Here is a 24,296-nt window from a genome sequence, read left to right as displayed (position 1 = left end):
CTCTCTTTCTTTTCTTTCTCCCCCATTTATCATTTTGTTGATTGAAAGAGGATAAGCGCTATCCATTGAGTAAAGGGAGGGTTTGCTACAGTGATTCGGGCGGTTGGTGGCCCCTTCGAGAGTTGCGGGTCCTTGCCGTTGCATGAGTGGTAGCTCACGCTCAAAACTCCTCCGACACGAGTCCTAGTCGTTGCGCTGCGGTCCGTTTCCCGGCTTCGCTTGCGCGATTTGCACTTCTGATTGGTTCCATCCATCCCCGACCCTAATGAATCGAGTATTCAGGGGTCAGTCAGTCAAGCGGTTCGGGTTTTCGGTCGGTTCCCGTTCGCCTGCCCCCCTCATAGTCCATTAGTAGGTAGGGTGGTAAACTGAGAGGGCGCCCGCCTCCTCTTCAGACGTGTACGTGTCCTCGACAACCTGGCGGTTGTTCGGTCTCCGCTTTTGGGGGCGGGAGTGCTTGGTCGCTGGGGTTTCCTTTTCCTCAACCAATTCGGTTGTGTCAGCCCGGTCTAACATTTTGTTATGAGCTGTCTGGACAAAGATGGATTGAAGGTAAGATAGATTTGAGTTCCAGTGGCACAGGACCTTCGATCGACCATGGGGCGTATTCTACCCTGACTATTGAAGCGTAACGTAAAAAGCTCCTTCTCATGTTGCATTTCTTTGGTTTGGAAGTTCCAGAATGTTGTCTGTGGATTTATAACAAAGGAAAGCCCCCTTATGCCATGCCATTTGATTCATTCAAGTTCCGTGCTGCTCGCCACTCCCCGAGGCCAAGGACGGGGTCGAACCGTCATTCCAGGATTTGCAGTCCGATACATTTCCATTATGTTACCTAGCCAAACCCGCCACCTCATGTGCCAAAGTCAAACGGTTGTTCTTCCTTCCCCGCTCCCTCTTTTTCTACATATGCGGTGGCGGGCGGAGCGCTCTATATGACCGGCGGCGGGTTACCAGAGAAGAGGGGACAACTTCTTTCTCCCTTGCCTTGCTCAATCTTCCTTTTCTGATTGAAAGTAGCAAGCCACTCCACTACTGGTACAGAGGCCGGATAGAAGGTTGCTTCTTCTATATGTTCAGGCGAAGAACATCTAATCTAGAAGCTAGCTCTTGTCTTGTAAGCAACCATGCCTATATAATCCTATTTTGCTTACCAAAGTGGTATTACTAAAAGTAAGTAAGCAACCAGTTCCATTCCAAGTGACATGGCTTTTCACTATTCCTTTCCAGAGAAGGTTGCTCATCCAGCCCAGCGGATCCATTGTTTATGCGGCAGTGCGATGCAGCTGAAAAACGTAAGCCCCTTTTTCTTAGTAAGGTATAGGTTGGGGAAAACTAAAAAACAAGGGTGGTCGTAGATCACAGCTTACCTTATATAGAAAAAAAGTTTTAGAAAGGGGCACCCCTACTATACCCCTAAACTACAAGCTAGCGCGCAACGGCTTTTCAGCCGTTGTTGCTTGCTGCTTGCAGGCTCGAAAATCTCTCTTTCGCCTCTCCTCCCTGTCTCCATTCTGATTGATTCGCTTCTTCCTTCGCGCAAGCGCTTGGTTCGCCCCTTGTTGTGTTGCATTTTGCGATCCTCCGCTTCCGTCTGCGTTTTTCGGATAGCCGGGATCCGACGTTGATTTCCGATTGAAATGTCAGCTCCAGGTTTTGGGCGGCCCATCTGCTTAGTTCAGCTATCACTGCTGGAAGCCCCAGCGGTTGTTCGGCTGCGTACTCCCCGTCCGCGTTTCTCACACTCCCAAAGCATCTTTTTTCTTTCTTTTTTCATTTTCCTTTCCTGCATCTTTCTTTCTATCCATAGGTCGGCTTCGTGCAGATAGATGTTTGCCGGGGGAGATTGGTGCTCCTTGAGGTATGCCCTTCCGGTGGGTTGTTCTCTTCTCTGTCTTTTCCATCTAGTGCCCGCACTGCGTCAGAAAATCTTCGTCTTCGATCTCTTTTCGCAACGCAATAAAGAAGTCTAACAGTTTCTCTCGGCATCTGTCTTTTAAGTCATTGATCTCATATCTAAAAGCAGGGGGGTCTGCGTTCACTATTAAGCCTACGCCCGTCCATTCCTTTCAAGCCGCCCTTAGACTCGTTACGCTGTTCGACTGAACTCGTTGGCTCCGCGTCGGTCGGAACCCGGTTCGAGAACCTTCTCTCATAGATTCCCTTCACCAAGTCATCGCCAGCAATCAGCTCTTATCCCTTGGTGTCAAAGGGCGAGTTCCTTTCTTGTCTTGCCCAAAGACTTTTTAGATTCTCATTGGAGAAAGACTCTCCCGCGGCAAGGTTTTACACATAGGGCCAGCTGCTTTCTTTATCTCGCTTGCCGTTAGTCCGTCTAGCGCCTTTCGGTTGGGGTCCGCCCCGGGGGTTAGACCGCTTGGGTTATATTTTATAGTCTCGAAGGCAGTCAACGTGTCAGCCATTCTTCTCCCGTGATCTACGACCACCCTTTGCTCTTTTTCCTTCTCTCTTCCAGTTCTCTCCCTCTACTTTATTTGACAGGGGCGGAGAATACCACTCTATCAATAACAAGAATAAAGTAGCAATTCAGTTTCAAATGGTTTGAGCTTGGAAGCAACCTGCTATCTATCGATAGGCGAGAACAGACTGCTATTGGCTGCTTCGCCTATCTATTCTATTATGGCCGGCTTGGAGACATCAGAGGAAGACCATCATCTCTATCCGGGTACGATCATAGCTTCATTCATTCGTTGAACCTTGGGGATAACCATTAGCATGGAGGTCAATCACCACACCACCTCTATCATACATACGACATTACATGACGCGAGAGTGCATGGTCAACACACACCTAAAGCGCCTACGTTCCGCTTGCAGCCAATACAACCACAACCTAACTTGCACGAGATTCAACAACCAAAGCGACTGGTAGTCCCGAGGGGGCGGCATCCTCCTATAATAGTTAGCAGTACTGAACAAGCGAGTCATCGGTCCGGGGAAAGAAAAGGACCGCCTTTGAAAAAAAAAAGGAACTCGCTTAACTCGCTAGGCCTTCGGAACAAAGGTGATTCTGTTCATGCTTCAGACGATCTGACTAATTATATATACTTCTATCTAATTAGAGACTCTTCTTCTATTATAAAGGCGAACCTATAGGCCTGTTTTAGCGCGTTTCCAAAGTAAACCTAACCGGTTACCTTTTTTAACGCTACTAAGGACCGGGTGAAGAATGAAAAACGTCCGCTAACGCCCACGGGATAAGATCTTTTTTAGATCAGCAACGAATGTCTTGTATCTATGAAGAAAGATTTCTCCCCCGGTTCAGACCCATCATGCCATACCTTGCTGAAGGCGATTCACGAGAGAATCGCGCACAGTTCCGTTTGACCGAGATGTGAATGCCCGTGATCTGCTCGGTATAGTGATGGATTTCATGGCCGACGTCTAACCGGCACGAATACGCCGACATGAAACGAGTTCCCCGCGGAGCATTTTATCTTTCGTCCTCGGACGTTCGGACGTTTTGTTCGATTCCGGCACTTGCGTTCTCATGCCCGGAACCCTCGCGATTGATTGGGAGAAAGAGCGAAAGCGAGAAAGATGGATTGTTATCCATCGGAAATCGATAGGAAATCCCCGGGGATTGCCTTCTAATAGATGTTATGTCTTTCATTATTAACATCCAATCCCATGCTAATAAGAAAAAGGAGCGATTGCTAGTCAGCTTTCATTTTATTAAATAGTTTGGGTAGGGGCTGAGGGTGGTCGAAGATCAGGGATTTCCAACTTGCTTCAATTAGGGAATAGCACAGATGGATCAATCACGCGGTTCTGCTTCTGCAGCGTCCTCCAACTTGCTGTCCGCTCCCCTTCACTTTCTTTGCTGGACGGGAGCGAATCGCGAAGGCCTTCCCACCACGCGAAGTTCAAACCTCGCCGGAGAGAGAGAAGCGAATTGAAAACCGGCCTCAAATCCCTTCGCAATCGAAGGTGAAAGCGGGAAAAAGACGACGAAACCCTTTTTTCTTTCTTTGTCAGCCGACTTGAAAGGTGCTCTCAGTGTACCGCCATACGCACCCAGACATTAGACCAATTGTGGCTGGCCCAACAGTTTCCAGAATGCCGTTGTCATGATGTTGATCCGGCTTCTGCGACTACGGCATCCGCGTAGCTCCGAATACGCGCATTGGAGCTCTTCGCTCGATGTCCCGGATCGCTCTGTTGTAAACCGCTGTTTCGTCGGGCGGTGGCTTATTTCTAACACCCCCCTTACTAGATCAAACAAATAAAGCTCCATTGAATGAATCAACTTCTCCCTCCCGAACAAGGGTAAATGGTTCGGGTAAAAGCCTATCTCAGTGAGGTTAAAAAAGGGGAAAGTCGTTCGAAAACTCGCGTTAGCTTTTTGGACCACCTTCTACTTTTGAACCAGTTCTCGACCCCGAGCGTAGCGACCCAAAGAAAGGCGCACTGGCAGCTCGTAGTCGCGGCAAACGCACTTTGATTGTTCAATCATTACATTAATAGGGGCCTTCCAGGAATTGACCAAGCAGGAACCGGGGATCAAAGTTCCATTCATTCATCTATCTCAAATAGGGAAAAAACTGAATCAAGAAGGGGTCAGCTGAGCTCGAAAGGGCTAGCCGGTCGTCGGCGGGCTTCTTTGTTTGTATTACTTTATATCTATGCCTGATTCCGCTCAACTCTCCCTTCAGAGCGACCCTTGCCTGAAAGCGGAAGAGGCAGGAAGGAGGTTGGTCGTAGATCAGCTAGTTATAGAATCTGCAATCGCCTGAATCTCGAGACGTTCTTCGAACCAATCATAGACTTTATTGAGATAGGTAAACCAAGGGGGCTCCCCCTCTGAGAACCTTATATGAGAATTTCATCTCGTACAGCTCAAGCAGAAAGACCCAAATACTGGTTGCAACGGATATGTAATAGAAAGTTTGAAACTTCTTAATCCTCTGATTCAATCTTCTATGAAGATACGAAAGAATAAAAATCCGAAAGCTCTTCTTTGTGGTGATAATGCCAACAAGTCGGCGCATTCGTCTTTATGTTGATCGTTACAGGCCTCTTGAATCTTCTCTTTTCCTATTTCTATTTCTTTTTTTTTATTTGTTATTTTGATTTGTGTGTAATGCGGTTTGACTATTGTATTGTTTTCTTTATTATTGGTAGGAATTCTCTTGAAGAGACCCTATGAATCGATTGAAACCTCAGATTCATACTCAAACCACGATGATTCCATAAAACCTTCAAGCTAAGCCCAAAGATTCCCTGAGTAAGAACCGTTGGATCATCACTTATTCAATGAATAAATATAATGACTCAAAATCCAAAGAAACATTTGTCCTTTGGTCAAAATAAGCATAAACAGGAGTTTGAAAGAATAAAAATCTTTCGATTTATAACTTCTAACTCTTTGAATATTAAGTATAAATCATAGTTCAAATATTTCGTGATCTATTTCATATATTCCGTGTTCCAGAAACTAGAATGAATATCCGACGAGGTAGAACCATCTCTATCAAGATGACAGACCCATTCTCTTTACTATCAATAGGATCAATTATAACAAGTCACACACTCATATTCCGGAAATACAGAAACAAAGAAATTCCGCGGTCGAACTACCAAAATAGAATGGGCTAGAAATCCGAGCCCTAAATGATTCACTTTGTATTGAAAAGGCGAGGACCTCGTGGTTCTTTTGGATCTAATTCATTGAAATTCCGTCCAATAAAACGGAAGAATTCTAAATCTCCAAAATAATAGATAGGAATACCGCAAATAGAGCCATTGCGACACCCATTAAAGGAGTAGTTCCCCATCCAGGAGCTACTTTACCATATTCCGAATTCAACGGTTTCAATAAATCCCCTATAGTAGTTTGTTTGTCTTGGACCAGATCTAGAACTACCCTCAACGGTTTTTGTAGCCATAAATCCTATTGTATTCATTGAGATCTGTTGACTTTTTATACCATTCCGTTGTAAATAAACGATCTTATCATAGATCCTTTGTGGTCTTGAAATTCCATTTTATAATAATGGAAACAGCAACCCTAGTCGCCATCTCTATATCAGGTTTACTTTTAAGTTTGACTGGGTACGCCTTATATACCGCCTTTGGGCAGCCCTCTCAACAACTAAGAGATCCATTCGAGGAACACGGGGACTAGTTGAAGTAATGAGCCTCCCCATATTGGGGGGCTCATTACTGAAATTGAGATAATGAAAAAGAATTTCATCTTTTTAGTTTTTTCTTTAGGCGGTTCTCGAAAAAAGATAGCGAAAAAAATTATCCCTAGAGTCGAGACTAAGAGGAATGTATAAACCAATGCTTCCATATATTCGATCGTGGTTGACAATTATAGCTTCCATACCTGTTTATTTGGGACCATCTCCCGGATAAAGAAAGAGCAAGAGTCAAAGAAAAGGCGGTGATTCAAATCAAGATTTATCTGGTACCCTATGTCAAATCACAAAAAGAAAATAGAGGATGGTCGTAGATCAAGAGCAATGTTGTATCAGACTAAAAGTCTTCTTGTAGTTGGATCTCCAAGTTTTTGGAATGCTCAAAATTCCACTTGAGCATCAAAATCTGGGTCAATACCAGCAAAAACGTCTCTGAACAAGGTTCTAGCACCATGCCAAATGTGTCCGAAGAAGAAGAGCAGAGCAAACGAAGCATGTCCAAAAGTAAACCAACCCCTTGGACTGCTACGAAAAACACCATCGGATTTCAAAGTAGCACGATCTAATTCAAAAATTTCACCCACGTCTAGCATATTTTTTCACAGTAGCAGGGTCGCTATAACTGACTCCATTGAGTTCGCCGCCATAGAACTCAACAGTTACACCTACTTGTTCGACACTATACTTCGATTCTGCCCTTCTTAAAGGAACATCGGCTCTAACAATTCCGTCTCCGTCTACCAAAACGACTGGAAATGTTTCAAAAAAAGTAGGCATACGACGTACAAAAAGTGCACGCCCTTCTTTATCTCTAAAGATAGGGTGTCCTAACCATCCAACAGCTATTCCATCCCCGTTGTCCATTGAGCCCGCTCTGAATAATCCCCCTTTTGCCGGATTATTGCCGAAGTAATCATAAAAAGCTCATTTTTCAGGAATTTTAGACCCAGCTTCTGAAAAACTTTGATTTTCGGCTAGCCCAGCACCAACTCTTAGATATCTTTCTTGCTGGAAGTATCCCTGATCCCATTGATAACGAGTGGGACCAAATAATTCGATCGGGGTAGTTGCTGAACCATACCACATGGTTCCAGCAACAACAAAAGCTGCAAAAAAGACAGCAGCGATACTACTGGAAAGGACGGTTTCAATATTGCCCATACGTAATCCTTTGTATAGACGTTGGGGCGGACGGACACTAAGATGGAATAGGCCCGCTAATATGCCCAATGTCCCTGCTGCAATATGATGAGAGGCTCTTCCTCCCGGAACAAAAGGATCAAAACGGCCGGTTATTAATTCCATTCCTTGTCGGCTCTCTGTAAAATACTCGTTTGGCCGAGGACTTCCAAACCTATACCAGAAGAGGAAGCAAAACCCGTGCTGACGAATAACCAACCCCCTTAATTCGTCGAGTAAATAGGGAAGGTATAGGTTTGCTATGAATGACCCAGTATCGAATACAGGTAATAATATCAGCAAAAGAACGTTCTCCTGTGCTTCCAGACATGCCCAGCTCCACATATTCTTGTACAGTCAAAGGACGATCGATTTCGTAAAAGATGAGATCAGTAAATAGAAATTCACTGAAAATGGATATTTGTGAGATCGTCAATATTGTACCGAGGGTGTCTTTAGAGTATACCGAATCAGTATAGCTATCCTTCTTCTGCCACAGCAACGCAATTTCAATCAGTATCGAAATGAAGTGTTAGAAAAGTTCTTTCTTCCTTTCTTGTTGCTTATCAATGTAGAACCATGTGCCATTCAATAGAAAATCTCTCAAATTCCTGTAGTATAGGGTTTCTCTCTACTATTGGTTTCGGACTAGAAACTGAAGATCAGGTAAAATAAATGTGAATCTGACAAATTTCTTTTTAATAATTCATGAAAGAGATTATCATATTCCCACAATTTTATTGATACGAAATCTAGAAATCGCCTTTTCGTTTTCGTGGTTGTAGAAGAGGTTTTTTTTTTGAATCTTTATTTTTTCATTTTAAAGAATTTCTTAGTTATCCAATAACAAGTAACAGTAGTAGATAGTATTCGATGAAAGAAAGAGAACAATGAATAAAATAATGGGAACAATCAATATTCGCGAAGCACGCATTGTTGTATTAGATCTAAGGGTTCTTTCTTGACCTAACTACCTAACTAGAAGTTATAATATGGAAAGACAAAATGTGGAACCTATAAAGGAAAAGATAATAGGAATTTTTTAGAATATAATTGAACCAAAATACAGATTTTATTTTTTCGAGTGATCTGATCGTGCGATATCTTTTTTTTTTTTCTCATTCGAGATACTATGTGAATGAACCTACTATTGAATCTAATGAGTTAAAATTAAAGTAAAAAGTAAAAGAAAAGATTTTATTGTTATAAGGGCACTCTTCGTTCCAAAATAGAAAATGTATTCGATACAATTAAAAAAGAAATGATCAAAATAGAAATGATTTTATAATTTTGTTTCATAGTGACGCAAAGAAAGTTTCATTTGTGAATGAAGTTACACGGCACAGTTCTTATTTTATTATTAGTTTACTCAAGAGTTGCCATATCTCGGAAATTCGGTCTGTTGATTCGGAATCACGGTATGGGTAGATGCCACAGATAATGAATCGATTTCTTTTTATACCTCTGTCACTCTATCTTTGTTAGTGCCGCCTATAATAATTGATTGATGAATCAAAAACTGTCAATTGAACTTATTCTTTCAATTGGTATTTTTGTTTATCCTCGTATCTCGCAAAAATGGAAACTTAGGTAAGTGCTTTATAAACATATGTATAATAAAGAACATATTTCATTTAGCTCCTTCATGCCTACTATAACTAGTTATTTCGGTTTTCTACTAGCGGCTTCAACTATAACCTCAGTCCTATTTATTGGTCTAAGCAAGATACGACTTATTTGAAATTAATCGAATAAACAATTCATAAAGAGAAACCTTTCCGTGAGATTCCATGTATTCTATGAGTTCCTTACCGTGTCAATTGCCAATTCTTGGTCATTGCGATTCATGGGCAATTCGGATTAAGATTTAGGGATAGATATTACCTCTCTTTTCCCCTTTTCAAACAAATTGAAATGAAATGATTGAAGTTTTTCTATTTGGAATCGTCTTAGGTCTAATTCCTATTACTTTGGCTGGATTATTCGTAACTGCATATTTACAATACAGACGTGGTGATCAGTTGGACCTTTGATTAATTAACATCTCTTTTTTTGATTGACCTCCTCTTTTCTTTATTCTTTAATCCACAGGAGGTCAAATTCAGATTGCTGTTCAAGTTAGTGAAGTTAGTTCAGTGTAATTCCAACTAACAAAAACGGAATCACGCTCTGTAGGATTTGAACCTACGACATTGGGTTTTGGAGACCCACGTTCTACCAAACTGAACTAAGAGCGTTTTCTTATCACAATAGATAAGACTATAAAGAAAAGGATTCTTTTTGTAACTCCAACACATCTTGTATGCATATACTATTATAGTATCATAAAATGAAAAATTATGTATATCCAATTTTAATTGATCTCAATTGATTCTTCGTTACTGCTCAGAGGAGAAGTAATAGGTAGGGATGACAGGATTGGAACCCGTGACATTTTGTACCCAAAACAAAGGCGCTACCAAGCTGCGCTACATCCCTTTCAATTGGTCTACAGTGTCATTGTAGAGAATCCCTGTCTTGTTTTCCACATCCTTATTTCCTCCATTGATATACACAATTTTTCTTCCCATTTCTTCTTTTTTTTTTTCATATATATATATATTAACATAAACAAAAAAAAGACTTATATACATATTAAATATGAAACCCACCCTAAAAATGAAATAAAAAATAAATGAATATTTTTGGGGAATGCTCAGGAGTAAAGAAACTTCTTTTTCTGTTTTAAGAAAAAGAAAATCTTATCTAGCGAATCTTCAATTTGAATCGGGAATTCTGTGTACAAATACAAGTGGTCCATATGCATCTGATCATATATGTATTACCATTATGTATTACAATAAATAAGGAGGATTTCAAATGCGAGATCTAAAAACATATCTTTCCACGGCACCGGTACTAAGTACTATATGGTTCGGGTCCTTAGCAGGTCTATTGATAGAGATTAATCGTTTATTCCCGGATGCGTTGACATTCCCTTTTTTTAATTAACATGAGAAGGGGTGAAGAATATTAGAGATACAATCAAATATCTGTGACTAATTCCTTTCCCCCTCCTCTTTTTTTCTCTTTTTTAGAATTTTATAAGGGAGGAGTAAGAGAAAGAATAAAAGTGGATTTAACCTCAGCGAAACTCGGGTTCAGACTCGAATCAAATTAAGAATAGAGGGAAAACGTAAATGTAAATGTTGGTCTAGTGCAAGAGTATCATACAAGATCCTTAAATTAAATACTGTACTGCGATTAGAAATATAGTTATAGTTAGAAATCATTGTATTACTTATTATTTACTATTACTCTATTGATATTGATTACAACGAAATCCTTCATATCATAATTGGATTTTGAGTTAGCAACTTCTATTTTTTTTCCTTACTTTCTTCGGATCGAAAATAGAAGACTTGAATGAAAAAAAAAAAAACAAAGGAGGTTCATGGCCAAGAGTAAAGATGCCCGAATAAGGGTTCTTTTGGAATGTACTAGTTGTGTACGAGACGGTGTTAATAAGGAATCAACAGGCATTTCCAGATATATTACTGAAAAAAATCGACACAATACGCCCGGTCGATTGGAATTGCAAAAATTCTGTCCCTATTGTTATAAACATACGATTCATGGGGAGATAAAAAAATAGATCGAACCGAGGGCCTGTGTGTCACCCTTCCAAGGAACAGTAAAAATAATATAGTAATATAATTTAGTATAAATAAATATATACTATATATAACATATATTTAAATAGAAATAAACCAAATCCTATTTCTGAATTCTAATTCATTTTTGATCCGAACGAAATAGGATTTTCGGGATAAGGAATAAACAAACCATGGATAAATCCAAGCGACCTTTTCTTAAATCCAAGCGATCTTTTCGTAGGCGTTTGCCCCCGATCCAATCGGGGGATCGAATTGATTATAGAAACATGAGTTTAATTAGTCGATTTATTAGTGAACAAGGAAAAATATTATCTAGACGAGTGAATAGATTGACTTTGAAACAACAACGATTAATTACTATTGCTATAAAACAAGCTCGTATTTTATCTTCGTTACCTTTTCTTAATAATGAGAAACAATTTGAAAGAACCGAGTCGACCGCTAGAACTACTGGTCTTAGAACCAGAAATAAATAGGCTTACTCTTCAATTGAATCGAAATTCCAATTCGAACTCAAACGCGGATTTGATGTTTTGTTCGAAAAATCTAAGAATCGAGATTTGATTGTTGTGTTGTAAGAAACAAAAATAATCGGGGAAGAAGAAGAAATCTTTTTTTTTATTGAACATATTCCTTCATTTTTACGACTTTATCATATTTTTTCATACTAATTTATAATCTACCTTCCCGGAGTTCATTCTCCGGGGAACTCCATTTATTTAAATCATTAAATCATTCCGGTGAATTCTTTACAATCTCTTTATTTTATGATCTCATTGGAAATCATATAAAGACAATTCCTATTGGATATAGCTATTTGTGCAAGTCTTTTACGATTTCGAAGTAACTGCCTCTTGTACAGATCGTGTATAAATCTACTATAACTATAGGATGCCCCATTCTCGTGAATTACTGCATTTATCCGAGTGATCCACAAACGACGAAAATCTCTCTTTTGCCGATCTCTATCCCGATGAGTCGAAACCAAAGCTCTGATTTTCTGTTGAGTAATAGTTCGAGTAAGTCTTGAATGGGCTCCTCGAAAGCTTGATGTAAATAAACGAATTTTTGTTCTACGTCTACGAGCTATATATCCTCGTCTAGTTCTGGTCATTGAATAAATGAAACTTTGATGAATAACTAATTGATTTCCTTTCTTTCAGTTATCCTTGTACCCTTTCCTGGTCTATTAATAACAAAGCGGATTCTTCCAATGTATAAAATCAAAATTCCAATGGCTTTTGCTACTATAACCTTCCCGACCACGATTTTTTTTTCTTTTTTCTATGCATTTCACCTCGAAATAAGAAATAGTATTGATACTAGGTATCAAAAACATAGTAAATTAAATAAAAAAGTAGTCAATTTGAAATTAAATGGATAAAGAAATAGTGGGTTCCATCGTTTCTATGGTTACTTCTTTTACGGTGAGGTCCTTTCTATACACCGGAGCTCCTTCCTTCATTTAATAAATCTTATTGGTAACTTGTACAGTTCACACTCTTTGGCTCTACCCATGAATTATCCAGTAATAGGTCTTTCACAATGAGATCTACCTATACAGTAACGGTATTTAATTATGAAGGTTAGCTAAGTAGCTGACCCTGTTAGTCCGTTCTTGCAAGAGTGGGAGCCTAATCTTTCTGCTGATTTTCCCCGCTTAATGGATAACCCTTTTGCCAATGGGGAATTGCTTATCATCTTAAATTTAGGTGATTGTATTTGCACCGACGGAAACCATAAATTTCATACACAATACACAATAGGGGAATATGATAGATCTTTTTATTTTTTTTTAGTTTAGATAGTGAATGGAGTTCTTCCATTCTATTCACTGGTACTGATCATTGATACTGGAAAAGTTGTTTTTCGTCCCAGTCCATGATCTGAACGAGTCGCACATACACCCTAGTACATGTTCCTCGGCGCTGAGGACACCCCCGAAGAGCGGGGGATTTCGTGACATTTCTGATTGGCTGTCTTGTGTTTCTAATAAGTTGTTTAATAGTTGGCATGCTGAATCATATACATAATGTACTGGTTTAGATCGATCCTAACCGGATGATTATGAATTACCCCCATTTTATTTAATTTAATGAAAATGAAACCCGGTAAGAAGATCTCAAATCACGGATTTGCACGAAATCCTTTCTTTTTTCATTGAACCGCTACAAGATCAACAATTCCATGAGTTTGGGCTTCTGTTGCTGACATAAAAACATCCCTTTCCAGGTCTTCGGATACAACCCATAAGGGTTTGCCCGTTCTTTGTACATAAACCTTTGTGATGATTTCGCGCAGTTTCAGTAGTTCTTCCGCTTCCATGACAAATTCTCCCGCTTGTGCCTCATAAAAAGCGGCAGCCGGTTGATGGATCATTACCCTGATGATATAACATAAAAAATGATTTCTCTATCTCGTATGATGAGTCGAAGAGAAGAGATAAAGAATAACAAGAAAAAAAGATAGAATTGAACAACCGTACAGGCATCTTTTGCGAATTGCATACGGCTCTACAATGGAATTGACTTTTACCTGCCATCGAACCGGCCCAACCAGCAACCAGAGCTGTATGCATTATATGGACAGAAAGCAACCGACCGGGATAACCCGTTCCACAGTCTCCTATCATCTCAAACTGAGATAAACCAACCTTACTAAGAACGCAAAGTCAGCGTTTCCACTGACTCTACGCTCTGTTCAAGGGTTCAAAGAGACAAACTCGAAATCTGAATCTCAATGCCATATGTCATTAAGATCCAGAACCCAAGGTTGCCCCAATCACAATACAAGATAATAAGATGTGATTGTGATAGTGTGGGAGACTAATCCACATTAACCTAACTACTTAATCTACCAACCTTACTTGGATCCTGATCAAGAATCAGGTCAAGGGTACTGAATAGTTAGTTGGAGGGTTACGAATCCTTCTTACAAGCAATCAGGAAAACTAGGTTTAAAGGAATACATAGCTCATATAAGTAGTACTTATTCATACTGACTATGAGGTAGCTTGTTGCTTCCAACCTTTAAATAAAAGAAACTTGTTTTCAATCAAGACCTAGACCCCCTTATGCACAGAGGAATAGGTCAAACAATGATGAACTGTTAAGCCTAACAGGCATTCTCACCATTGTTTGAGCTAGTATGACATTACTTCGTAACCACCAAATACTAAGGATCTTAAAGATCAGCAAAGGCTGACTAGGCCGATGCTAATCCTTATTCTCCACACAAGATGGTTAAGGAGGAATGTCAAACAAACACATTTTGGCTTAGGTCAACACTGGAAAAATAGTTGCAACAAAGTCATTGAAAAGCGTTCTTGCTAGAAAGAATGGCCTTTTGTAGCTAACTCAATCCAATCCCCAGTTTGAAACATCAAGTTGCTGGTCACTCGTCACTATCCCTTCTTGTCAGCTTTCCTCGCCTATATGAAAGACCGGATTTCCGCGCTTTTCAGCTCTTGTTTCAATCTGCAATTCCCTTGATGTAGATGTGTTAGTATTTGCCTGCACCAATCCAATAGAATATTTTTCTTCATAAGAAGAGACAGGATTTCTAGCTCTGACTGGGAGAAAGTGTTCGCTTTCCTTCTTGCTTTCTTGATTCCGATATTGAGTATTCTTCAATTGACATTGCCTCTTCCTATTTCGAAAATATTAAGTAAGATGGCTTGTGATGTGCCTGGTCTATTCCAACACCTTGTCTTGCCTCGTCGGTCCCTGATGGTCACTCGTCACTGGTCTATAGTCAGTAGAATAGTCCCTCTTCTCTGATCAAGCACGTCAGCTGGCTACTAGGCAAGGCAACTACTCGCAGGTCATGTCAATCCCCTTCCCTTAAGGCTTGGAATCGTCTCAATCAATACTTGAGTTTTTGTTCTCGCTCGTCAATTGACATTGCCTTGGCTCGCTTTGAATCTTGGTTCGCCGCTTACTTCTCTAAAAGGATGCTTCTCACTGGCACAAGCACTCGTCTAAAGTCATTAAATGAATCTCTCGGGTCAAGTCAGCTCGAAGAAGGCACTCTTGAGGAACGAACCTCGTCTTAGGAACCTTTGTAACAAGCAACTATTACTTTTAGCCTTTCCCTTCCAGATCCTCTTGAACGAACTCCAGTTCCAGGAACAAAATCTCGCCGGCCTTGCCTCTGATCCATCGTCTGCTCTAGTCACTGCAGCTCACTGGTCAATAGTCTCTCTTTCCAATCTCCTTGGGTGACTAACTTCCGGCCACTGATCACTAGCTCTGACGGTCAAAGGGCTCTCTGTCTGGTCCTACGGTTAGAAAGCCTGACAGCTGTCCACCCGGTTAGAAAGCAAGCCGCTCTCCTTCCGCCGAAAGCTCCTCTTCCTCCGGGAAGGCAAGTCAGTAAGCCATAGCAACTATTTGTTTGTTAAACAACCTCCTGTTGATGACCTAGCCTTGGGACTAGCCTTTGTCTTTCCTGGCATGGCTTTCCGATTCAGAGACTAACTATTCCTTGTGCCGCTTCCTATCTGACATGGGCAGGGTAGGGTGGTGGCTAACAAGACTGTCTGGCTTGTGTGCGTGAGGTTGACTCTTTTGTTTGCCGTGGACACCTGTGACTTGGAAGCAGACTTAGACAACTAATCTTTTTTTTCAACTGATTTTGAAGCAGCAAACTTTGGAGCAAAGGCAGCAAGTGTAGGCGACCCCAGAGCCGCAACGCACAGGCTGCTGTGTAGCTTGCTGAAAAACGTGGTAATCGCGCTAACAACCTAGAAAGGGCGGCTTTTCAGCAGAGCTGAGCCGTATCTTTTAGTTCCACTAGCCAACATTCACTTTTTGTTTCAGAGTTGCCAAGGTTGTGTTGGTGCTATCGTATATAAGATCACGCCTGGTTTGAGGAATGGCTTTCCCTCATCTAAAATGGTGTGTTCTCATCTTTTTTGATAGAAAAATCAGTCTAAGTGGCGGTCCTTCTCGTCACTCGTAAGAGCGAGCTAGGCACGTTGCTACAGGGCGCCACTGAGAAAGGCCGCCTTCCCCACCGGACCAGAGGCGGCCCACATAGGATGATTCATGTGAAACAAGGACCAACGGAGGAGTAAGAGGAGCTAATTCGTACTGATACTGAATCGAATGATTACGAGATAGACAATGAGACAAAGCCAAGAGGGGAGAGCACTTAGACAATTCACTTTGAGTACAGGGAAGTCTGCTGGTAGGAATTCCTCAGGGCGTATTACGGTTTTTCACCTAAGGCTTCCCATTTTGGTCATAATTTCGATAGTAATTGGTTTACTTGTTACCTTACTATCCGTACTATATGCTTCCTTTTTCTTACTCGGATTGGATGAGAATCCCCTTTTTTTAAAGTCAAATCCATGCTACTAGGGAAGGGACTCTACTTCCTCTTTAATCGCCATCGACGGCGTCGCGGCATCGCCAAGCCTATAATATCTCCCAAGCCTTCCGGCGCTTGAGGAGCAAGAGATAGTGAATTTGCCTTGTTTCGAATCCCTGTTCTTGAGTTTACTGACAGTGTACTCGAATCTTTCTCTCAGTCTCTTCAAGTTAAGTGAATATGACAAGTAAATATCTTTCTCTTCTTCCTCGAATGTATGCTTTGAATCTTATTGTCCCTTGGGAATTTCAATATATCCTTCAAAGCCTGTGAAAGCCTACTAAGACTGTATTAGAATATATACTTCCCCTGTCTTTTTTTTCTTGGTTAACCGGCGATAAAATCATCTTTGAAAATCTAATCAATAGAATCAATTGTAAAATCTTTATGTTACGGCAGGTGCCCCACGGATCCTAATTCCCTTAAGAGGTATATTGAAAGTCTATTATTAGTCCTAGAGTAAGGCACTCTATTTACAGAGTAGGACAAGATGAGTAAAAGGTAGAGGCGTAGCAGTCAGTATATTGACTATTAAAGTATTCAGAGTTAGCACTCTTAGTCGGAAAAGAAAAAGTCCTTAAATCCACCTTATTGCACAATCTCCTGGCGGAATATCCCAGAAAGCCCTGCAAGAGGACCCGCGCAGCTAACCGCCCCTCGAAAGCTTTTAAGCTTTAATGCCAGAAAACCCTGAAATTCGCAGTGAATCAATTAGCATTTTAAGCCTCGATTGGCTAAGTCGTCTTTGGTCCTTCATCCTGCCATGTAATAGAACCCTAGCTCTATCAATAGAAAGAAAGATCATCTTGCAAGGCCTGATCATGCATGGACTGCGAGAGGTTTCATAAAAAAAGAAGATTCGACTTTTCTTTCAATAAAATAAGACATTCTCATCCGCAGTCTTCCCTCAATCGATAAAAGAATCAAACTTTCAAGAATCAGATGAAGAGGCTTATTCTCTAGTCTGTGTACCCTTGTTCCCTTCCCTTTAAATCTAGCAATTGGTTGGTCTCAGTTAAAGGCTCGGTCCGTATCGAGGAATGATTCATCGGAGGCGAGTAAGAGGACTACTTCTAGCCCGAAACTGTAAAAGCAACTTGGAGGCCCTGCACCCGCACCGTGTTTGGTAATGGTTGGAACAGCACACTCGGTGAATCGCCTATTCAGCGAGCTCTTCTTACTAGGGCTAGGGACATTTTTTGTTATGTCTCGGCGTAAGGACTGGTACTAGATAAGGAGCGCATTCACGAGCACTAGCTTTCCTGGCTTGGGGGAGTATTGAAGTAAGCTATCCCACTAATGCAATTTGATGCTTCCTGCGTCGAAGGAAAGTAAAGAAAATCCCACTCATGGACAAAGCGGATTCTCTCTCATGTCATAGAAATAGTATATGCCGCAGATCGTCTGCCAAACAATGATTAAGAGGCTGGTAAACCCAGTCTTAGCTTTATCCGAACTTTTTCTGCTCGTTTGTTCACATAACAATCTTCACAAGCCCACGGAGATGAAGTAGGTTAAATGAGTCCTTCTTTCTGTAGTTGCTATAATTCATGCAAGGCTAACTGGTAGTGGTCTGGATTCATTCCCTTATGGCTGGCCTTTTTATATATCCTCTTCTTATTGAAAGGCAAAGAGATTAAGAAGCGTGGGTTTGTCCATGGAATTATCCTTTTTTTCCAAGACATTTAGGATGCTAAGGATATAAAAAAATGATATCTTTCCTGGTAAGTCTGATCCAAGGACTTGGAGTTGAATGGTGTACCAAGGAACAAGACGAGACGGGTTTACTGATGAGATTTATGACAAAGATTTCATTATTTTGGGCTTTCAATTCTCGCTAGCAAGGATCCCCATAGGGTGTTTCATAATGCATGTCGCTGCCCCTATATAAAAAAGAAAGCAATAACAGGGATGGGTCATTCATACTTTCTTTCCGAGAAGCACGTTCACCTTTGGAAAAGGTGCAGACTGAGAGGCGAGGACATTGTCAGTCCTGAAGCAATGGTATATTATATAGAGTTTCACTTTCTGTCGAATGTTCTTCATATAAATTCTGCTAGTTCGCCCTAATCAATAAGCAAGAGAGTTGGTATAAGATGTGGCTAAAACCAATGAGATTTCACAGTACCCACTTCTCAGAGATAAAGCAGCACTTTAAAATGATTGACTAAGCCAAACCACCCACCCTACTTACTGAATGGCTTACGGGCTTGATTGCAAAAAGTGATTTTGAATGGAAGCAACTTCAAAATCCAAATGCCAATCAATGAGTTTTATTTCCCGAAGCTAGAAGTCAAGCTAGCAGCGGAAAAGCCGATCGGAGTATCGGATGCAAGAGGACTGTCACCAGAGCTATCGAAAGTTCCGCTGTTTTTTATCGGTAAAAAGAGTGCTTTTCCACTTTGTCTTCGTAGAGTCGGTTTCAGTCCAATCGAAACAATTAGACTTCGCTTTTATCTAAGAAAAGTTACACAAGAGCTTGTAAGGAAAGCCGGCGGTTTCTCTGTGTTAATCATACACACCAGAAAACTTCGCCCATAGATCTTTCTTTTTAAAAAACCTAACGGACAGGAACGAACGTAAACAAGGCTCAAAAAGTGCCTGCTCCTGCTGCGGATTCTCTGCCATGAATCCGATTCTGAAACCGAAGTAGAGGCGTTCTCCTAAGTAGTGGGGGACGTCTTCTTTGAACTCAAAGACAATTTCACTTGAATTATTCTTGTGAGTGAATCGTATCAACTATACTATTCCGAAATTTCGTATCCAATAGAAAGAGAAATGATTCGTCTTGCTTCTTCACAGGATAGAAAGTTCAAGTTATATAAATAGAAAAGATATTACGATAAGTCTTTCGACAGATAAAGTATGATCTGCTCATTAATTTTGCATCGCTATTTTCATTTTTGCAAAATGGATGCATGGGTTTCAGAAGAAAGCTGGGTGATTAGCGACTGGCTTGTATCTAAAGACGGGCCTAATGAGGTACTACGCTTCGTAGTTTGACCGCCATGAGCCCTTACCCGATCCCCCTTACTCGTAACAGGCTTTCCCTCTGTAGAAGACTTCTTCCAAATGGCATAATTGTCCAACACTGCGTTCCTCAATCTTCAAAGAAAAGAATAAAGACTCCTCTTTCTCCTTTAGAATAGGATCGTCGTTGGTCCTTCTTTCTTGGGCTCGCATTCTCATGCCCCCTCGATGGTTAGACGAGAAGATAAAGTTCCTCACACCAATTAGGCTGGGTTATCATAAGAACGTTGTATTTAATCACTTATGTAGTGAGTTTGAATTGCCTTGCGCCCTTCTTCCTAGCATCAAAGCTGTTCACAAAAGAAGTAGGCAACTCGTTTGCTATTCCGTTAGGAGTTCGTCTTATCAAAAAGAATTCATAGCGGCAGGCTTCGTCTTAAGCGGGGATTCTTATATTCTAGCTGCCTAATTCCTACCATCCATTCTAAACGCTGTCCTATAGTTAGTTTAAGTTGGTTGAATAAGATTTCTCATATTGGCGTTCCCGGCTTGGCTTTCGATCTGAGAATTACCTTCCTCGCTCATCGTTAGCTCTTCTTTATGAAGAAAGAAGTCCAAGGGGCATGCTAACACTAGGAATTGCAATTGGTTCTTTCCTGCTATAGGAGCATTGGATTCGGCTTTCACCACTACTTAAAAGAAGATAGAGAACAAATAGGTTGTTCAGCCCTGCCAACTCGTCTTTATACTATATATATAGGGATTTTCGCTTGCCGCCGTCTTCTCATATGATCTCCGTATCCTCTTTCTCTATGAAAATGGGAGAGGGGATCTTCCCTTCTAGAGAACTTTTTTATTGCCTTCTCCTCGCGCTCTTTGCTCCCTACTAAATCTCACCCTGTTCAGGCATGATAAATGGGAGGTCTCAAGGAGACTTATTGCTTTTCCCCTTGCGTTAGGAATTAGCTTATCCTATACCATTGGAAGATAAAGAAGAAGGCTCGAGATCAATAGACCTCCTTTCTCTTAGGTCTTGCCGCTGTGATCTTGTTTAGGATTGGAATGGCTTTCCTTTCTTAACCGTAAGTTAGGAGTTTAATAAACCTTGGTGCCCGAGCTGCCCCTTAATAATTCCGAGTTTAAAGGGAAAGCTACCAAACTCTCTTTAGATTGATGCCCGAGATATTACTTTTAAAGGTCATTGCAGGGATTCTGGAAGTGCTTCTTCTTGCTAATGGTTGAAAAAAAAGGGCTTTTGCCTTCTTTGAAGGGAGGAATCACAGAGGAAGTCTCGTATAGTGAAAAGCATTCCCATTATATACTAATCTACTACTCGATAAAAACCTTCTTTCAAAACATCTGCTAGCAATCATTATCAGTTCTTTCTATAAGGCCCTCTTATATGTATGGTATGTGCCGACAGCATTCACCTTTTTGAAGTTGTTGTCCCTTCTAGGTTTAAAAAAAAAAGAGGCCGGCCAGTTCTTTGATAATGCCCCTTCTTTCAAACCACTTAATCCGATCAATAGGCGAAGGGAAAGAAAGAGTAAAACCCCTAGTTTCAATTGCAAGAGAGATATAGGACATACGGTAAGAGGCAATACTTTAATTCAGCCGGTATGAATGGAGCCTTGTTTACTAGGATAGATAGAGGGATCTTTATTGGATCTATAATCCGTGGGCACCATATATCAATAATAAATATTATACAGAAGGATACAGAAGGTTCTAACACTTAAAAGGGCTTAGTGTAATCTCGAAACCGGGAATTTTGAGTTACTAGTGGGAGAACTTGAAGAAGGATGGATCAAAAGCTACATCTGACCCTTACACTGAGAGGCGCTAAAGACCTTGCGATGTGTGAAACGGGCGACTTCCCTCAATTAATATAGTATGGTATGACTAATAGAATTTCCGAGGTAGTTGAGAGTTAGAGTCTATTTTAAAATCCTAGCGGAGAGTGTATACGTGGGAATCTTAAACTAGTCAAAAGAGAATCCATAATAAATTTCTGATTCAGAGCTTTTCTTGAAAGTTTTTAAAGATGGAAACTAACTATCTAATATATACACCTTTAATAAACGACCTATTCGGAGCATTCCTCCTCCTTCCTACTGGTCCTTCGAAAGAAGGCTTGCTATTTCCAAATCTTTAAGGAAAGGATGTTGAGTCTTTAATTATATATAGTTTATAGTTTTCAAAAGGGCTTTATCGCTTTCAACCACCTCCTTGACCCCTTTCATTCTTTACCAAAGAGGTTCACATAAACCCAGGGATTAGACTGCGCATTACGAAACCTTAAAATCCAATTGTATGGATGTGAAAGACTGAGTGATGAAACTCAATAATGACTGTGGACGGGGCAGACAAGCGATTCTGCGACTATCCTTTTTTGAGAAGATAGGATATCACGACCACGCAGTTAAAGAGGACATGGGGACCTTGAAAGAGATAGGAGAATGTGAGGCTTCCTCGAATATAAAGATACGACTAGGGACTTAAATCCAACCTATAGGTCTCCGCTCTGTCTTTGATAGTCATTCGTACCTATACATTTTTTTATAGGGACGGTAAGAACCACAGGAAGCCATACATGCCGGGAAGGAGATGTAGTTCTTTTGTTATAATCCAGAGTCCATACGTACGGCTCAACAGTATATGTGTCGAATGGCCCCAAACCTAAGACTGCCTTAAAAGCTCCAATCCTGCAAAGAGAAAGACCTGTGGGAAAGAAGTGAATCCCTTCCTAGAACCAGAATCCATGCTCCTTGCAATGGCAAGATCCGAGCTCTCTTATATCTTAATAAAGAAATGCTTTGCACCTTTCAAAGTTAAAGTATTGGTTGACTGCCGGGAATACCCAGATTATATTGATTCTTTCCTCTCCAATATCTTCTTTTCTTAGTTCTTAGTCTCGTCCCTCTCTTAGGTCAAGCATCTTTGGAAATACCCGTCTCCGTCTTAGTCGAAGACCTCTTCCTTCCGCAAGTTCGTCTCTTAGAAAAATCCTACCTTGTCCTTCCCTCCAACCTTTCGGGCGAGTTAGCATCTGCTTCTGCTTTATATTCTGACTCTCTCAGCAGCAATACCATAGAAAAAGAGAACCACTAGATCCGCTGCAATCCCAGTTGACTCAACAAAGAATCTACTCTGTTTGCTTTGGTGCTTTCTTTCGATGGCGATCTCATTGATCCAATTTTAGAAAAAAGGCCAGTTCCATCAAGTAAAATTCCTTTTCCTTCTCATCTCAGATGTAGCTCAGTACTGCTATTTCCCTCTTTATCCGACAGGGGAAGCAGGCAAGGATGCATTTGATAGTTGCTTCTTCCATTGAGCAAGATATTGGGTTGTGTTCAGTGTACCGCACCGAAGCTTGTGTAGCCTATGCGAAGCAAGCCTATTTTTTGTAGGGTACAAGATCGAAAAGAATGCATTGGATTCCAAGTGAGATGCCCAAGATAAAAGGAACGAGGTTGGTCTACGATCTTAAGCAGGCTGATTGTAAATCATTTTATCCGAGAGGGCGAATCCATAACAAAAAATCGTGAAGGAAAAAGATAGCGTGACGAGAATTCTCAACTCGAGATGGATCAGAATTTGGGCAATATTTTGGGGGCCTTAACTACCAGTACTCCGATGTTGTGGGTTATTACAAGCATCGCTTTTGTGAGTCTAATATATATTTGGGTAAGTTGGGCCGGTCACAAGCGTAATGCCGACCGAATCATTGCCCACAACGAAGGGTTGGGTCTTCCCATGCACTATGAGTTCGGTTGGCTGGGGGTCAGGATCATCCCTATCATTGGTAAGGGAACCCCCGACCGGAGCTCTAGCGCACCTCCCAAGCTCTAGTCTTTTTCTATTAGTTGCGATGCGAACAGGCGTTTACTTATGAGATTAGTTGAGTAGGTGTGCGTTAGTTGTCTGCTATAAGATAGCGTCTTTTGGGGCTTTCGACATAGTGGAGTGACCGAAAAGTGAGTCCGCCGCGAATGGCAGGGCCGGGGGGGCACTAATCAATAATGATGGGGGTCGTGCTGAGGAGGGCGACACGCCCATATCACGATCCACATAAGGAGTGGTGCGAATACATGATCGGAGGAGCCTCGTAGTTTCCGAGGCTACCTTCTTGTTAATAAGAAACCGATACCAACCAGACGGCGTTCAGAACCTGCCTTGAAGTGCAAAAATTAGAAGGAACGCAGAAGTAAGGAAATGAGACGACTCTTTCTTGAACAATATCATAAACGGATCTTCCTCTCCACACCAATCACGAGTTTTTTTCCATTCCTCTCGTATATCGTCGTCACGCCCTTAATGCTAGGTTTTGAAAAAGACTTTTCATGTCATTCCAATTTAGGTCCGATTCGGATCCCTCCGTTGTTTCCTTTTCCTCCCGCACCTTTTCCTCGAAATGAGAAAGATGATGGTACACTCGAATTATATTATATAAGTACTTCTTGCTTGCCAAAGATCCTACTTCTACAATTGGTAGGTCACCGGGTTTTTCAAATAAGTCGTGTTTTAAGTGGTTTTCCCATGTTACTACTTCCGTACCAATTCGGTCGATCCGGAATAAATCGGTTAAACATTTTTTGTGGGAGCCTGGTCTTGACTCTTATGTGTGGTATTTTATCTCGTTTGGCTTTTGGAATCACATCCTGCAGTGGTTGGAACAGCTCGCAAAATCCAAGCACTTCACCTACTTTATTGCCCCCAACCCTTTATCGTACCTTTCTTGAAACAGAATGGTTTCATGCTCCTTCATCGATTGGTTATTCCTCTTCGTTCGTCTCTTTTTTTTCAATGTCGGTCTCGATTAGTTCACAAGATTGAATGGCCAATTCTCCTCCGGACCCTCGATTCGATTATTTTCCAAGAATGTAATGTTAAGCCGGGTATGTATGTATCTGGGAGGAACTTTAAAGAAGGGCTTTCGGTTTTTTGCACCCTC

At 41.1% G+C, this 24,296-nt stretch overlaps 9 protein-coding genes, 3 non-coding genes and 8 pseudogenes across 12 annotated transcripts, besides 2 other annotated features; 8 read left to right on the top strand and 12 right to left on the bottom strand.

The window, feature by feature from the left end:
• Positions 1–770: 770 nt before the first annotated feature.
• On the bottom strand, positions 771–841 carry tRNA-Cys (GCA). The gene has a single exon. It is a non-coding gene; the product is annotated as a tRNA-Cys (tRNA).
• Positions 842–4,730: 3,889 nt separating this feature from the next.
• On the bottom strand, positions 4,731–4,792 carry petB (cytochrome b6; annotated as a pseudogene).
• Positions 4,731–7,448: a sequence feature (horizontally transferred from chloroplast DNA).
• On the bottom strand, positions 5,684–5,909 carry psbH (PSII 10 kDa phosphoprotein; annotated as a pseudogene).
• psbN (PSII N-protein) lies at positions 6,017–6,148 on the top strand. Its single transcript has one exon. It carries the CDS (start codon positions 6,017–6,019, stop codon positions 6,146–6,148), a length of 132 nt encoding a protein of 43 aa, YP_002608393.1.
• psbT (PSII T-protein) lies at positions 6,116–6,316 on the bottom strand. Its single transcript has one exon. The coding sequence runs from the start codon at positions 6,314–6,316 to the stop codon at positions 6,116–6,118; it is 201 nt and encodes a 66-aa protein (YP_002608392.1).
• On the bottom strand, positions 6,508–7,448 carry psbB (PSII 47 kDa protein; annotated as a pseudogene).
• psbE (PSII reaction center subunit V) lies at positions 7,438–7,674 on the bottom strand (annotated as a pseudogene).
• Positions 7,438–13,606: a sequence feature (horizontally transferred from chloroplast DNA).
• petL (cyt b6 f complex subunit VI) lies at positions 8,989–9,084 on the top strand. The gene has a single exon. The coding sequence runs from the start codon at positions 8,989–8,991 to the stop codon at positions 9,082–9,084; it is 96 nt and encodes a 31-aa protein (YP_002608391.1).
• petG (cyt b6 f complex subunit V) lies at positions 9,263–9,376 on the top strand. Its single transcript has one exon. It carries the CDS (start codon positions 9,263–9,265, stop codon positions 9,374–9,376), a length of 114 nt encoding a protein of 37 aa, YP_002608390.1.
• tRNA-Trp (CCA) lies at positions 9,507–9,580 on the bottom strand. The gene has a single exon. It is a non-coding gene; the product is annotated as a tRNA-Trp (tRNA).
• tRNA-Pro (UGG) lies at positions 9,748–9,821 on the bottom strand. The gene has a single exon. It is a non-coding gene; the product is annotated as a tRNA-Pro (tRNA).
• psaJ (PSI reaction centre subunit IX) lies at positions 10,203–10,334 on the top strand. The gene has a single exon. It carries the CDS (start codon positions 10,203–10,205, stop codon positions 10,332–10,334), a length of 132 nt encoding a protein of 43 aa, YP_002608389.1.
• Positions 10,777–10,977, top strand: rpl33 (ribosomal protein L33). Its single transcript has one exon. The coding sequence runs from the start codon at positions 10,777–10,779 to the stop codon at positions 10,975–10,977; it is 201 nt and encodes a 66-aa protein (YP_002608388.1).
• rps18 (ribosomal protein S18) lies at positions 11,170–11,475 on the top strand. Its single transcript has one exon. The coding sequence runs from the start codon at positions 11,170–11,172 to the stop codon at positions 11,473–11,475; it is 306 nt and encodes a 101-aa protein (YP_002608387.1).
• On the bottom strand, positions 11,760–12,113 carry rpl20 (ribosomal protein L20). Its single transcript has one exon. It carries the CDS (start codon positions 12,111–12,113, stop codon positions 11,760–11,762), a length of 354 nt encoding a protein of 117 aa, YP_002608386.1.
• Positions 12,901–13,014, bottom strand: rps12 (ribosomal protein S12; annotated as a pseudogene).
• Positions 13,156–13,384, bottom strand: clpP (clp protease catalytic subunit; annotated as a pseudogene).
• Positions 13,537–13,606, bottom strand: psbB (PSII 47 kDa protein; annotated as a pseudogene).
• A 2,540-nt stretch (positions 13,607–16,146) lies between these two features.
• On the top strand, positions 16,147–16,225 carry rpl2 (ribosomal protein L2; annotated as a pseudogene).
• Positions 16,226–23,557: 7,332 nt separating this feature from the next.
• On the top strand, positions 23,558–24,178 carry ccmB (cytochrome c maturation protein CcmB). The gene has a single exon. The coding sequence runs from the start codon at positions 23,558–23,560 to the stop codon at positions 24,176–24,178; it is 621 nt and encodes a 206-aa protein (YP_002608385.1).
• Positions 24,179–24,296: the final 118 nt, after the last annotated feature.

Source organism: Vitis vinifera, mitochondrion (assembly GCF_030704535.1).
Source record: "Vitis vinifera mitochondrion, complete genome".
NCBI classification, from domain to species: Eukaryota; Viridiplantae; Streptophyta; class Magnoliopsida; order Vitales; family Vitaceae; genus Vitis; species Vitis vinifera.
The sequence above is the reverse complement of the archived record's forward strand: the minus strand, read 5'-3'. Positions and strand labels throughout refer to the sequence as shown.